The sequence below is a fragment of the Micrasema longulum genome, unplaced genomic scaffold, assembly GCF_059751315.1.
Source record: "Micrasema longulum isolate JH-2025_06_02 unplaced genomic scaffold, ASM5975131v1 h1tg000328l, whole genome shotgun sequence".
NCBI lineage: Eukaryota > Metazoa > Arthropoda > Insecta > Trichoptera > Brachycentridae > Micrasema > Micrasema longulum.
Genome location: NW_028277532.1, coordinates 170,539 through 187,506, shown reverse-complemented (window position 1 = coordinate 187,506; position 16,968 = coordinate 170,539). Strand labels below are relative to the sequence as shown.

General features: G+C 31.2%; 2 protein-coding genes across 7 annotated transcripts in view; one reads left to right on the top strand and one right to left on the bottom strand.

Annotated features, from left to right (window-relative positions):
• e(y)3 (PHD finger protein enhancer of yellow 3) overlaps positions 1-3,750 on the top strand; it is a 32,204-nt gene extending 28,454 nt beyond the window's left edge. For 3 of the 4 annotated variants that reach the window (XM_088225066.1, XM_088225065.1, XM_088225068.1), the window contains one exon: positions 589-3,750. In XM_088225066.1, coding sequence (XP_088081192.1) covers positions 589-1,226 — 638 coding nt within the window. In that variant the 3' untranslated portion in view covers positions 1,227-3,750. The remainder of the gene's footprint in view (positions 1-588) is intronic. The other variant, XM_088225067.1, reaches the window with a different exon arrangement.
• Positions 1-16,968, bottom strand: part of LOC148282441 (uncharacterized) — a 39,982-nt gene that overhangs the window by 1,093 nt on the left and 21,921 nt on the right. For 2 of the 3 annotated variants that reach the window (XM_088225069.1, XM_088225071.1), the window contains exons 7-11: positions 16,355-16,668; positions 15,026-15,187; positions 13,972-14,137; positions 13,224-13,325; positions 5,101-9,512 (exon numbers count right to left, since the gene is read on the bottom strand). In XM_088225069.1, the coding sequence (XP_088081195.1) occupies positions 9,172-9,512; positions 13,224-13,325; positions 13,972-14,137; positions 15,026-15,187; positions 16,355-16,668 (1,085 nt within the window). In that variant the 3' untranslated portion in view covers positions 5,101-9,171. Of the gene's footprint in view, positions 1-5,100; positions 9,513-13,223; positions 13,326-13,971; positions 14,138-15,025; positions 15,188-16,354; positions 16,669-16,968 lie in introns of those variants that run through there. The other variant, XM_088225070.1, reaches the window with a different exon arrangement.

Below are 16,968 nucleotides of genomic sequence, written 5' to 3'. Positions count from 1 at the left end.
AATCAAATATTTAATCTTATCATTATTTTTTAGGCAGAGATCTCATATTTAAACTAGTAAAGTCTAAATTTTTACCATAAATATTATGTTGTTATTATTTTGCACACTGCCAATTAATGTTAAAGAATGTGTGCAAGTTCAACAGTGACTGGGGCGGGAGGTATAAGGCAAGTAATAGGTGTGTTATCCGCAGCACGCTCATTCATGAATGCTTTCCTTTATTTCCTTAACATGTTATATGCCTTCACTCTTCACAATCCATTATCCCATGATGTTTCGTTTGTTGATATTATTTTACACTGGGGATCATATGAGGTCAGTGCAGGAGTGATGTTACCTACAAATAGGTTTAAATTGACTTAAATATTGGTAAGGGACCATACGTTTTATAAACTAGAAATGATTGGACCCACTTTTTCCCATCCACCAATTGCATTGATCACACCATAACCGGACTAAACTTTGCTACACATGTTTGTGGGTTACATCACCTTTCTACTGACCATCTCATATTTATATATTTAAAAAAAAAAAAAATTTACTATTCATCGAATGAATATAATGTATTTGCTTTACGATGATTCGCAGAATGCGTGCGCCGAACGGGAAAGCCACTGGACGTGTTGAACTTCACGTGCGTGGACTGTCGGCGCGGCAACAACCCCAAGCACAAGCGGCGCGGGGAACGTACTCCTCGCCGCGCCCCTCAACCCTCCGCTGACTCCAGCAATCACAGCATCATCACCGACTCCAATTCCTCCCTTCCCGCTGATTCCCTGGACAGGAATTGCGATTCCAACTCTGTTTCCGATCTTCTGCCAAAAAGAGATTCCTCCAATAATGACGATTCTCTTCCCACCCCTCAAAAGGTGACTAAACTAGACGATGAGCCGGTTGTCGCCGATTTCAAGACAGCTAGTAGACGCCTTTTTGGAGATGGAATCCTTTCTGCATCAGGAGAGGATACACCGTCTCAAGGGAAGAGCGAAGAAAGTAAACCGCCAGAAGTTTGCTGCGACACTAGTACAGTAGTTAGCGCCAGAGTCGCATCCGATGAACCGTACGATGACCTTTCGGACCGGCTGGCTGCGGAGGCTGCCGTGGCCTCTATCCTAGGGGAGTGTGCGGATGTGGACGTGGCAGAGTGTGAGAGTGCCGAGAGCCGGATAGACGAGAGGGACGGTGACAGTTTGGTCCCCTCCAACCTTACGGAGGGCGGTGTTTGAGTTTAACTCTCGCATCATTTAGTGTACAGAATTAACCGCGCCTAATTTTCCTGGCGAATTAGTTTAATCTCCAAATTTCAATTCCACTCGTTACTCCGGCGAATGCGTAATACAGATCCCATGAAACGTATTTCGGTATCGTTTAAAATTATATTAAAATAAAGGTTCCGCTATTATGTTGAACCTTGTCAATATCATGTTATATTTTTCGTACAGATGAGGTTTTAGGAATGCTATGTTAAAAATGAATTCTTTAACTAGTAGTAAATGTAAATATTGTAATTGTAAGCAAAATGCGAATTTCTTCTGTATAAAGTGCACCTAACTCGTAAGACATCAGTGAAAAATGTATCTGTTAGGTTAATATTATCTGTAAGGGAAAAGGACATTACATGTTGGTGGTATTACAATTCTGATAGTTCTATGATTCAATTTATTCCTAGGATCCGTCTTAATTTGTGAAAAAGTAATAATTTTCTCTATTATTTGTTCAAATCATCTTACGTATTTGTGTTAACTTGCAATTGTTTTAAACCATATGTTTGTAACTTTGATTTTATCACATCTCTAACAGCGCATTTGATTTTCTTAAAGTTTCTTTATTCCATAGATGAGCAAGCGCATCAAATGGACAATATTTCCTATAGACATTACACTGAACACAGATTGACTGCAGTTATGCAGAATATAGATGCATATTATTATGTGAATGGTTTCTATGGAGTTTTGCAACATGTTATATATACCGTAAACTACTTAACCGCATGTAGTGGTAATGTAAATGAAATCCCAGTGCATTTGAATTTGTGATAGATCTATAGGTGGATGCTTTGAAAAGTATTTAAATTCACGATCTTCCTTATCCCGATACTATTTGAGGTTGAGATCGTTTTCTATTAATTTACCTGTTATTTATCTTAGATTAGCTTGTAAAACGCGACTCTGTTATTATTTTTATTTTTTTATACATATTATTATTTTTGAAATTGCAATGGCATTATTTAAGAACGGGAATTTATTTTTAATAATCGTATTTATTGTATTTTAAATCAATGTGCTTTTGTTTGAAATTACTAAAATCAGATTGAAAGGTGATCCGGAACATATTGTATTAAATGATCCATTATAATATATTGATGCCGAATAAGTTATTATCTATAAATAATAAATATTTTAATGTATTAATTATAAAATCTGTGTACTTTCAATACAAATGCATAGCATGCTATATGTCCAAAGATATTCAATTCTCCCTAAGTATTCCGGATTAAGAAATTGTAATAGAATTACATAATAATATCTGTTGTACATTCATCCATACAATAATTTATTGTTCAAAATTATAATTCATTTAAATAGTAAATAAATATATTGAAATAAAAGTATTTTGCTATCCAAAAGGCAATAATCTCTACAACAGCTCTCTTGTACATAAACATGAAATAAATTCCAGCCTATTCACAATCTCGATAAAATTACTTCCTCGATCTAATTTAGTGTAAAATTCTCCAAAATCCTTGTTTTTTATGTTACATTATGCATTTTTTTAGCAAAGGACTAATGTCCTTTCATTTCATTACTTGCAAAATGATATTCAACTTTAAATATTTTTTTAAATATGCATTTCGTGGCCCCTATGAAAGATTTACAAAATATAAAAGATTTGATAAAATAAAAATGTTTTTTTCTATCAAATTAGCAGCTATGTCTATTTTACAAAATGTATGACAATTATTTTGTATGCTTTTGAATTGTTGGCGATTTGTTTAATTTTTAAGAGTATATATAATTTCTAGTTATTATTTTTTTTACACAGAATCAAAATGAATTTACCTGAATTTATTCCATCATGTCAAATTGCATTTAATTCACCATAATTATTAATTTTGTTTGGTAATATTGATCTCTCTTAGTAACATTAATACTATTTTTTTAAAATTAAAAAAAATAACAGTTTCTTCCTCAGTTCACAATATTTAGGGTGCCCTTATGACAAAATATTATTTGTGTAAAAATACAATCAAATAATGTGTTCATGTGTAAGCTTAACAACATGACATTCTAACTTTGTATTTATCATAAAACAAACAGTTCTGAGAACAGAAACCTTTCTGAGCTAACGTTCCGAAAGAATGTTAAATGATTACAGTTTGATATTGCATATAAAATATAGTTTAGATAATATTATGTATGCTGGGTATGTGGTGAATAAATTAGTTTTTTCTACTAACAATGCTTAAAGTTAAGTAGTGTTAATATTATGTTAGCGTAGCAAAATCATCGAAAGATTTTCAAAATTATATATCTAATCTATTTTTAATTTCTTCGTAAAACTGTACATAGTATTTTTGCTTACTACATGTGTAGGAATTGTGTATCCGTATATAATTAGAATAGTGACAGAAATAGAGACTTAAAACAGATATTTCAAGTAATACTTACATGAATATTAAACATTGAATCGTACAAATCTGTTGTAAACTATCTTACAAGAAATAAATCATAATCCCACACTGCAAAATTATTTTTGTGTCTTATTTTGATCTACTCGTTATTTCTAAAACTTTTGGTCCTTTTTTATACCCGATGTTCTCCAGGCTGCCACAGGTGATCTTCAACCTCCGTCTTCAGGTGAGTTACGCACTTCTAAAGTTGACAAAAGTAGGTATTGTTTGTAGACGAGGAGTGGATTTCACCCCCTAGAGAGTTACCAAGATAGAAAACAAGACATTACAACAGAGATAGAAAACATTTTAGAGAAGGAATTAGGATGTTTAGGCATTTACAGGGCTTATGACCTGTCATTGACTGGTTAAGTGGCCACATAACACCCTGTAACATTTACCATTCTGCCTATGTTTGAACATAAATATTCCTTCACTTCTTCCATTTTCAGCGTTTGAAAACCTTCTTGTATGACGTTCATTAAATCAATGTATTTATATCATAAAATTGGACTTATTGTTAAAAATTGTGTTTTAGATTCCCATTAAAATGGGTTTTTGATATTTATCCTACCGACCGCACTTGTCGAACCTTTTTCTGTCTTGGCGATCCAGAATGCCTTCACTGGGACGATTGAAACTTAGTTTCGATGTCATATCCGTAAACCCATGTTTCGATAATGCTGCATCGTCATTGACTTTATTTAGTGACACTTGAACAGCTTCCATTCGCCGCTGTTTTTGTTCAAAATTCAACAATTTTGGAACAAATTTTACTGCCACGCGTTTCATACCCAAAACATTCTGAAAAAATTTCATGGCATGAGCCAATCGTGATCATTAATAACCATCTCATTAACTTTTTCCACGTTTCCATCAGTTGTTGATGTGCTGGGGCGTTCGGGTCGTTCGTCATCTTCAATGTCTTCACGGTCATCATGGAAACGCCTATACCACTCGTGAATTCTTGTTTTACTCATAGCAGACTCACCATAGGCCTTTGTTAACATTTCACACACTTTGTTACACTTTATATAATTTTTTACACAAAATTTTATACAAATTCTTTGATCCATTTTTTTTAACAAACGAAAATCGCCAAGCTCATAAAAACATGTTTAACCTTAGCGGCTGCCACAGAAAAAGTAGAAACATTCATTTTCGAGGGTTTAAATAAATTAATAAAAAGATCTGAAAAATGTTGACATATTGAAGAAAAGGAAAGGAAAAATAAAGGAAAAATATTACCACCTTTCTATTTACCCCCTTCCCCTTCATTCCGTAAATTTTTGGACCTATGAGGGATCGCATGTTCAAAATTAACAATCAGAACATTTCACTATAATTCCTCATTCTAAATCATTAATTTATCTATTGGGATTATCATTATTCTGGTGGGGATTTGTGGGTTGAATAAACATAAACTGACGCATGATGGGTTGTAAATATATTATTAGCTACAATAGTTTATTATAATACAAGTATATATTCTATAATTCAATTTACAATAGGCACAAGAATAATATCCACAATTATAAGAAAAAAATATTTTATTTACACCTTACGCATTTTTATAAGTTATTTTTGTTACAGCTAAAACAAAAAAACAAGTTGGGAATATTTTGAATTTAGAAATACTCACGAGTTACATGCGTTATTTTTTTGGCAAAGAAGAACCTAATATATAAAGCTTATCAAATAAAATTATATGTAAAACACAGGCTAAATTATAATTTAGGAATATTTATTACAGCTTGACAGTAAATATATGAATTTTTTACTACTTTTTAAAACTTGTTTTCTTGGAAGGGACATGGCCAGATTGTTATGGCGACATACATATATGTAATTAAAATATATCCATATTTACTTGTATCAAAAGAGCTAGAATAAATTTTCACAAATTATTTTTTAAAACATTTAGGTTAGCTTTTTATAAAAATGCACATGGAAATTAAACACAAACATCTTTTATCAAGAAAACTTTTTTTAAATCTTAAAGTTACAAAAAAAACTAAATACATATTGTGATGCATTGATATTAACAATAATTCAACAAACTTATGTCTTTATTTTTGTTCCCATTATAGGTACACAGAAGCGATACATTTATTTGTTAACATAATAATTGTTTATTACATAATGTGAGATTAAATGAACTATCTATGATAATAACAAAACATGTAAATAATATCTTCTAGTTTAATTATTTCACCTTTCAAGTGGTTTTTTTTTATAAGAACAAATAATATTGTATCATTAAACCTTAATTAAAACTAGGATATAAGACAAAAGGGGACTTTAATAAAATAAGTTATTTATTTTATTTACAAAAAGTAAAAAATAAAAATTATAAAAGTGTTCATTATTGGAACCATTTATTTATTAAAGGCATTTTAAAATGGAAAACTGGAACTAAATCAATATTCAATTCAGTTTATATAAAATATATTGTCACCCTAACTTGTAAGTACACAAATAGTAAAAAATTGTATTTTTGCGTTTTCTGTTGACATCAAATAATATAATGAATGTGTAAAACGCATGTATTTGTACAGCGTTCCATTGTTCAAAAAAATATATCTAGAAAAAACTTGACAACTCAAGTAAAAACTGTTTTTACTCTCCTCTGAACAAAAGTAAGTTTGGGCCTTACCAGTTTTACAAGCTAAATATCTCAATCATTATCAAGAAATAAAAAATAAAAAAATATTAAATAAAAAAGGTTAAATGAGTTTTTTCGTCAAAGTAATTCATTTTGCTGGAGATTCAAATTTTTGTGATAACATCCGGCACTCATTAATCCGGATAGTTGGAGTTTTACTGTATTTATACACCCATTGCCCTTTATTTGATTTGTATCAGGGAAAACTACATAAGTATGTACTATGTATATTATTTATGAAATACATATGTACATTTATATCTTTATCTAAAGATGTCATAAATATGTACATATTTAATACAGGCGAATAAAATCAAATACAAACGAGTGATTTTATAAATTCTGAAGAAACTCTGGAAACTATCACAGATGAAATAGTTATTAGCATAATGAATTAGTTAAATGAATAATTAATTGAGAAACAACAGGTAAATGAAATACACAACGAAAGTGAAGAAGAAGCTGATAAAATCATCAATACTTTGGACAGCAAAAATATGAATGAAGTCTTCATGCATCTTTTTTCATGCAAGTTTTTTACTATCATGGAAGAATGTGATCCTAGCGTAGGGTGATTGAGAAAGACAAAACTTTTTATCAAACTACAATGACAAATTTTTAAAGAAATCACCAGAAAGCACTTAAACATGCCTCGTTAACTTAAGTATTTACTTAAAATATTGCAACAGAGATGAAGAACATTAAAGAGAAGGTAATATAGAAGTCTAGGCATCTACATGGCTTATGACCTGTCAATGGCTGGTTTAAGTGGCCACTTTACACACTGTGTAACATTCACCATTCTGCCCATATTCGAACATCTATATTCCTTCAATTCTTTCATCTGTTGATGTTTGTGAAGTTAAAGAGCTGAAACCTTTATTTATGCGGGTGAGATTCATCTATTTGAATTATTTCACCTACATACTAGGCAACGCCTGAAAATGTTATTTCTATATCTCTGTTGTAATATGTTAATAGCTCCCCAGGGAGTTGAATCCAGTCCTTGTCTACAAAAATTTGGACCAACTCAAAATATTGTTAATCATTTACATTTAAAAATAATTAAGTTAATGTATTATTGATCAATAAATAATGTAAAATACAATTTTTTATGATTTTTTTACAATCCTCGACTTCCGAACATTCAACGTTCGCACACATTTTCAGGAACTAATTATGTGCGAAAGTCGAGGGTTTACTGTACTTACTCTTTGGGGTTAACGATACATTAATTATTTGAAATAATAAGTTTTTAGACATGCATTGTAATAGTGTGGAAGCGCATACATACTAAAGTATATTGAAGATACAATGTATCAATGTTTATTGCTGGAACTGTTTACACTAACTATTTAAAAGGAAAAATAGATCCTGAATTGTCAAAGACTAATAAATTAATAATATATAATACATCTCTCAAAAAATTAAATTAAGTAAAACAATGCTAAATATTTCTAGCAAAAAAATTTACTCGTCAAATACACGTTAAACAAGAAATAGCACCATTGAAAAAAGGCATCACTGAGCTCAATTAGAAGCTCTCAGCTATAAAACGAAGTGACGGGTTGTATAATGGAGGGTTAAGCTTCAGAAGATCGAATAATATGGATTGAAGAGACTAAAAACTCACAGCCTATACGTATGCCACTTACTCCGTGTCCGATAAATAACTGTGTTTTTTTCAAAAAGCGTATTGTTACATCAACTGTTTAAAGTTGGTCTAGTGCTTTCTTTAAACTTTTTGTTAAAAGGATTGAAAAATATTGGGAGCTCAAAATTTAAACTATATTATTTTGATAGCAAAAGGCGAAATTATACAGTTTTGATCACTAGCTCCTCAAATATGATAATATGAAGTGTTCTTAGATGCATTGTTTCAATTTATATCTTACAAGTTGATACATGCTGGGTGGAATTTCAATAATTTCAATAATTAACCAGTTTTAATTTTGTTTCATTTAAATATTAATCTGTGTATTAAAAAGTACTAGTCCCAGTAGGTAAATAATACTGGACATTTAAGTGAAATTAGGTGAAATGTATACTTCAAAGTTCCCTTTAATCCGACTAGATTGTTTAATGGAATATTTACACGTTTGGCAAAATTGGCTAGCAATTCATATTGGAAATACAGATGCATTTTAGGAACAATTTTATTGGCTGCGGCTTTAATCATTGTTAAAATAATCGAAGACCTCGTTTTAAAAACCTTCAAATGTCAAAAATTTTCCAACACGATATTATTGAATTTTATTATTATCTGTCTACGCGTCCATACAATTATTCTTTCCTAATATTTTTTTTAAAATCGTAGATACCTCCAATTCAACTTAAAAAATAAGTTTTTTACGGAAAACAGCAATTATTGTCCACATCAATTTGTATGAAAGAACAAAAAATACCATTTAATCAGCATATATACCACTATGCAGCACCACTATCACTCATTTTGCAGTGTTTACTGAATATTTTTACAAATCTAAATATGGGGAGTTCAACTTCTAATTGTTGTTGATTTGCACTAAAACCCACAAAACAATTATTGTCAAAAAACAGCAAATGTCACACTAACATTTTATTTAATATTCAAGTATACATACAATATTTATAAAATTATGCAACGCACTTACTATGATTTTATTTCATTAAAATACATAAAAACAATAGTAAAATCGTGGTTTTCAGTTTAAACAGGTTTTAAAGTTTTTAAAACAAGGTCTTCAATTGGCGTGATAATAATTTACATGTCAAACAAACAGTATTTTGTGCAATCATAAATTGGCTGTAATAAAAAGATAAATGATAAAACAAAACATCAAATAGATGATTAATTTTATAAAGTGCTCTCGTGTCTTATTGCTGATATAGAAAGAAAAGTAAAAGCATTCTGTAAATGGACGACGGGGACAACGGTGAAAGCCAAGTTAGGTAGTTTATCATTTCTGAATGTTTTTAAGGCTCGAAGTAAAAGAGTTACGTCGGGTGCCAGCGAAACTTTGTAGAATATTCTAAGGCCCACCGTAGCTTCTTTTTGATAGTCCTTTAACAGTTTCTTGAGGCAGTAATCTAGGATATTAGTAATTTCTTCTTCTGTGATGCGAGTCGCCAGGGTTTTGTGTTGAAGTAACCATTCCTCGCTTTGAAAAGATAGCTGAGATGTTGATGGTGACGAGCCTACAAAACCAAAAATAAACATTGATAATTTTCAAAATACTCGCAGAACTAAAGCAACACTGAAATCTAAAGACTTAGTTTGCCGTTTGTACGCCGTGTAAATGTCTGGACATTCATATTCCCTTCACAAAAGGTAATAACTATTGATTTATCACAACTAGGAATTTATTAAGTTTTGTTAGATTTTTCCAACAAATGAACAATCATAAAATTACATACTACTTTTGTATATTTTTAATTTATTTATGGAAAATGTTTTATAAACACATTTTATGTAAGGCGAAAAGTAAAAATAAAAAAAGAAACAAAACGAAATACCCACCTAAAAACAGACAACCTCTTGTACTTGGTGTGGGATTAAATGTTAACTAAAGCACAATCGAAATGTTATTTAATAAATTAAGTTATATAATACAAAATTTATAAATATATATATATATCCATATAGCATGCTGATAAGACTGATAAATAAAATAAAAGAACATTTTGAGTCACTAACCAACATAATATAAATTTACATAAAAAAGCGCAATCAAAAGCGCTTATCGCAATAAAAAAGCACAAAAAAATAAATGAAATATTTAAATGTTATTCTAAAAAAAACATCTTTTATAATTTTAAATTTCATAACATATTTTATTGCAATGTTCCAATTGCTCGTATATTAATAGAAATTAGATTAATCAAAAACATTATTCTCATAGTACCTACATATCGGATTCACAAATAAAATGTTTGACCTTACAATAACTTCATAAAGTCATTCATTATCTCTTCACACTGCATAAACTTATGTACATTGTAGGGAGATTGAAATATGTGGCAAGACCTCTACTCACAAAACGACAATGTATTGTTTAAATTTGAATAAAGCGTAATGTAACAATGTTTGATTATGTCCAAATGCTTGCAGACTGGCTGGATTTCCTCCCTAGGGAGTTGTTCATATTTAAATTCCCATATTTAAATTACATATTTAATTGTTGAATTACTACCTGGTAAAAGAAGAAGTATAAAAATTGGAAAATTGTTTCCAGGCGTTGCCTAGTAGGTGATTTGGTTCAGCCGGATGAATCTCACCCACGTGATAAAGGTTTCAGCTCTTTCACTTCACAAAAGTCAACAGATGGAAGAGTTGAGGAAATGTGGATGTTCAAACATGGGCAGAATGGTGAATGTTACACAGTGTGTAAAGTGGCCACTTAAACCAGCCAATGACAGGTCATAAGCCCTGTAAATGCCTAGACTTCCAAATTTCTTCTCGAAAACTTTTTCCCTCTCTGTTGAAATAAATTTAAAGCGTAATGTATTCAAATATTTACATTTAAAAAACATCTCAATTTAAACATCACAATGTACATCACAAACGACTGATACTCTGATGAGACCTTTTTAGATTGACTTTTATTTATTGAAGAAGTATGGATGTACAGATGGCAGAATGCTGAATGTGTAAAGTAAGCATTGAAATAATTTAAGAATGAGGAAATTCAGTGGATTTAAAAAATATATTTGTTAATAGACTTAATAGGTTTACTAACCAAGACAAATTAAAAATAAATAAATTATGTATCGTATTATCAGCACGAAAGTTTTGTATTTCTGAAAATATTCCGCTTGTGACATCTCAATTTATCTTCTGCTTCTTCTCAGTCAGTTCTACCGATTGGTCCGTTGATGATAAGTTAACTGGAAATCTTCCACAACTCTCTTAGCATTGGTTGATTCATATGAATTAGTGGTGTCGTTCAAAGTAGTTCGTTTTTATTAAAATATTTTTTTCATACATTTTCAAGAAACTTGGTCGTAATTTAATGCTCTAATTTTTGACTCGCGCAAGAAAACATTTTGTGTATCCAATTTCCCGTAGTGCTGAAGTTCCCCATTCAGCTCTTCTTTTTCTTATCTCCTCCACCGTGCCACTGCACGGTGGAGGTTGCTATCATCATGGCAATTTTTATTTAAATAAGTCAAAAATATTTTTTTAAAAGCTAATGAACTTCCTTATTATAAATTTAATGCAAGAAGAAGGTAATGAGTTTTCAAATGTTAATTCCTTCACTGCGAATAAAATATTTTATTTTTAAGACGCATTTTTATAATTAAAAAAAAACTATTTTCATGCGCATTAATTTATAATACCTTTCCTTAAATTTAAAGATATAATGTTTGATGCTACTTTTGAAAGTTTTTTACCTCTAAAATATATATGATTATTGTGATATATCACACATTTATTCTTTGCACCTATTGAACTTTTTGTTATTAATTATTTATTTTGAATATTTAAATCAAAAAGTATAATATGTAGTGTTAGGTTAGTTAGAATGTAAGTTTAAGTATAGAATTAAAGACACGAGTGGAAAAATCTGAAATATCTGGGGTTAAAGTTTTGAACTAGTACAATAATTGATAAAACAACATCTCCATTCACTCTCAAAATCGGTTTTCTGCTACTTTTTAATTGTGTAGGTGGCTTTATGTGAAAGGGCTGTAAATAAAATCGTCATGTATGTAAAGAAACACATTGCGACACCTTCATCCTCTCATGTTTTCAATTGTAAAGCGCCCTTGAGGTTATTTTTCACAAAAATGGTGCTATATAAATCAGCCTATTATTATTACAAAGAATAAGTACTTTGGCAGACTTATTGCTAGAAGCAATATCTTCCAGCCAACCAAAACACAGACTGGTCAAAATTTATAATAAATAAATTTATGAAAAATACACTATAAAAAAAACTTCAATAATTAAAAAAAAAACAGTTGTTTTTTAGTGGGCAGATATCTTGCAAATATAGCTGCTTTTAATGAGAAATAAATATTTCTAGTCAACCATGTCAGGAATTGAACCTAAGACCTCGTGGTAGGCATACTGACTATTAGACCACGAGGCGGACAATTAAAATATTTTATTATTTAAAAATCATCGGATAAAATAATTAAAGAAATATGGACGTTCAAATGAAGGCGAAATGCTGCATAGCGTGTAAAGTGATTATTAAAATAATTTGGTTGAATAACACCCCAGCAATAAAGTAATCAGTTTTTTACTACACAAAAATCGACAGATAAATCACCAACAATGTTTTGAGTACGTCCAAACGTTTGTAGACTGGCTGGATTTCCTCCCTAGGGAGTTATTTAGATCTAAATTTGTTGTAACAGAAAGGGAAAACATTTTTGAAAAAGGAATATGGAAGTCTAGGCATTTACAGGGCTTGACCTATCATTGGCTGGTTTAAGTGGCCACTTTATACACGGTGTGACATTCATCATTCTACCTATGCCATTAGCATTCACATTTCCTCAACTCTTCCATCTGTTGACTTTGAAAAGAGCTGAAACCTTTATCATGTGAGTGAGTCATCCGGCTAAACCAATGACAGGTCATAAACCCTGTAAATGCCTAGACTTCCACATACCTTTTTCAAAAATGTTTTCCCTGTCTGTTGGAGCAAATTTAGATAAATCACCAGGTCAAAATCAACAGATAAACAATGTAAGAAATATGTTGTTCAAATATAGGCAGTAAAGTGGATGTTACACAGTGTGTAAAGTGATCACTCAAACCTGCATGATAGGACGTCAGCCTTGTAAATGTCAATACTTCCATATTCTGTTCCCAGAAATGTTATCATCCCAATTGAAAAATAAATAACTTAAAAAAAAATGTTTTGAAATTGTTAGAAATAAAACAATATTTTTTACCTGTAGCAACATAACATACAACAGCAGCAACATTATTTTCATAGTTCCATCTTCTCCGAATGGCCACCTTATAATCTCCCACACTGCATCCAGTTTCTTCATCTGAAATGTTATGTTTTACATTTTTATATTTATATACTTTAAGATAATTATTATTTATGGTCTTTATTTGGCATATGGTCAAAATTTGTGTAATTTAAAACAAATATTAGTTTTTTACTTTGATAAAAAATCAGTTTATTCTTCCTTTGAGGATATGGAAGTCTAGGCATTTACTTTGTAAGTTTAACAATTAATTTTGAAACATAATTTTGGAAGTTTTAAAGTAACTTTTAACCTACTTAAACAAGTTTCAGTTTCGTCCGAAACTAGAACAGAAGCCAAAACTTTGGTTTGGTTGAAAACCTTGTTTCGGTCGGTCACTACCGGGAAGCAAATTCACCAATCAGCAGAACTCACCAAAGACAACTAGTGACGTCACATGGAGTAATTTAAAAATTTAAAAAGTCATAGCGCTGCTAATCTGATAGGCACATAAAAATATATATTGTTTAAAATTTTGGCTTAGTTCGATAGTTTATTAACAAAATTTTTTTATTTAAAAACCTACTGAACTTCCTCATGGGCTCATTTTACCCTAGTAAGGACACAAATAATTTTTTTATAGGTACATTTTTTTCTTATGTATATAGCACAATAAAAAAAATAATAAAACACACATGCGGAACTAAAAATTACGACATCTCACATTCAAATCTGGAATTGTGTCTATGCGCCCACACGTGCCACTCTAGCGGGGCGTCACGCGGCAGGCGGGGCACCACAACATAGTCCACAATGGCGTTGTTGGTTCTTCTCTCCCACTGGCGGCGAGCTTCGGCGATCAGGGAAGGGTGCGTCAGGTAGCACACTGCCTAAACAATAAGTGACGATGCCAGTTATTAGATATATTTATTAATTTAAACCAGGTTGTGGTTCCGTGGCTAGTATTGCGGACTCACACCATCATTAAAACTGGTGAAATACACCACTATTTTTTTTTGTGTTATAAAAAAATGAATTTATGCATTATTTATTATTTGTCACTCTTTTCAGAAAAGTTATATTATCTCGGTTTCACTTTTCTATGACTGGTTGCTTTCTGCATAGCTACATTCAATTTATTTTCCACGTTTTTTTTATTTTTACAAAAAAAAAAAAATATGTGATATTATACTATGTACTTTAAATAACTGAATATTATAAATCCTTCAAAGATTCTGAAAGATCTGGGCTGATTATGGCTATATGTAGCCAGAACCACAGATTCGAGATAGTCTAGAATCTAGACCAGACTCTAGATGGACTAATAGTCATGGAATGGGGACCCAGAACAGGCAGAAGAAGTGTTGGCAAGCACGGTGGTCTGATGACATAAGACGGGTTTCAGAAAGTGGTTGGATGCGGTTGGCTCAGGATATGGTGATGTGAATATCTAAAGGGGAGGTCTATGTTCACCATTGGACACGAGAGGGCTGATGATGATGATAATGATATTACAAATCCCATTAAAATGTTAACTTTAGTTGAGTTTTACTTCTATGGCTTCAAATAAAATAGAACCAAATTTAAAAAGCATAAATTTGATAATATTTAAAAAATCAAGAAAATGTAAACCCAAAAAGTAATACAGAAACGGCAGTAGTAAAATAATTCATACTTATGTAAGGTTGTAACGGCATTTAATTTTAAAAATGGATTAATGTATTTGTAGAAAACTTTATACATATGAATTTAAAACATAATTTAGACAAATTAGTTACCTGCACAACATCTCTTATTTGAGTTTTAGAATCCATGGCATTAAGTAGCCTTTGAACATGACGCAGCGCCAAGCGACACTGAACTCTGCCATCATTCTCTGATAGAATCATACTTCCGGGAACTAATGGAATTTGGCCGGCTAGATTTATAATATCTCCTACCTGCAAATACACATTAAAAAAGTAATTTAATAATTTAATTAATTAATTAATTAATTCAATCAGATAATAATTAAATTATTTTTAAACTCATTCTAACAAATTAATTAAGTGATTCTTACAATTTAGTAGCATAATATAAGTATAAAATAATAAGTAAATACATGATACAATATACATTAGAGTTTTACTAGGGCTGGCTGTGTTCTGCAAAATGCACATCTAAGGTTGTGTGGACAGCCAGACTTCACAAGTCATTAAAACTGGTCAAATACTTAATTAAATTATTTTTTATAATATTATAAAAACTAATGTATGCATTGTTTATCATTTGTCAAAGTTAAAAACATTCAAAATATTGTGTAGATTTGATTATTTACACCTTTCACAAAAGTGCAATTAGTGCAAAAAGTGCAATTATCTCAGCTGGCTGCCTTCTGCATGACTATGTAAGTTTCCACATGTGCTTCTTGCAATTTGATCGCTTATTTTTAGCCATAACCACAAAAATCCAGATTTTGTGCGACAGATTTTACATGCATTCCCCCTCCCAACTCCCCGCTGTACCTCCCGCTAACGGATTGCGTGATTTTGGATCAGTGTTATTCAACGTCCAGTAGCAAGAGCAGCGCAATGTCATAAAGCATCTTCTAGCAACAGTATTTTATTTAAAAAATATGTATTTCACAGAAATCTTGAAATATTATGAAACAGTTTTATGAATACTAACTAACTACCATGACATAATGTATAATCATAATGAACTTTATTTTTTAAGTTGTATTTATAGCATTTGATAACTCACAGATATTTTTCACACTTAGACTTGGAAAGGTCAATAAACTCATGTGTGGTTTTAAAAATAAATATAATTTCTACCATTCATTGCAGTCTATCATTTATAGCACAAAAGAAAAATAGTTCAGTCTTACTCTTCAGTCCATGCACATTATGATAACAATAGAAAAGTTGGTAAGTATACAATTAATTACTAACATTTTATATTAACAATATGTTGAGAATATGTAGAGATGCTAAAATCACAAATATTGGGCAGAATAGTGAATGCTACAGTGTTTAAAAGTATTCTTAAATCAGCCAATAAGAGAGCGTATACAAATAACAAACAACAAAATAAAATAAAATCTTGGATAATCTGCAAATACTTACTCTAACAGCTTGACTGTACGGGCCGATGTTGGCGGGGGCCCAGTGAGATATTCCCTGAACGTGCATTGTGTGTCTTTCGTTCTCAAATCTATCGTAATCTCCATCACTCGATGGCCATTTATGGGCGAGCGCTTCCATTATAACTCCGATACTCTCCGGGAGGGGGCATTCTACACACACCCGCGCAGGGGGGTCCGGAAAGTTCATAGCCCGCACGTACTCAGCATTGAACAAGGCATAGTCATTCATATTCCGCACATACAAGGTGACGGCGCACACATTGGTTAGGGTAAGGCCCTTTGATTCTAGAAGATCTGAGAAAAAAAAGTTATATAATTACAAAAAAATTAAGAAATAATATTCTTCAAATCCAATTAATTACGTAATAAAATATGTGATGGACTAACAATATCAAAGATCAACAGATTAATCAGTACTGATTATCATTAGGTGATAACAGTTTACAACCCAAGTAATTAATCAAATTTCAACCCATAATGGCCCACAAAATCATTTGCATACATGGTAAATAACTTGATATTTCATCATCATTCCCTTTCCGCACCTAATGGTCCATAGGGCACTGCATTGGTACACCTATCGCAGCGTATCTT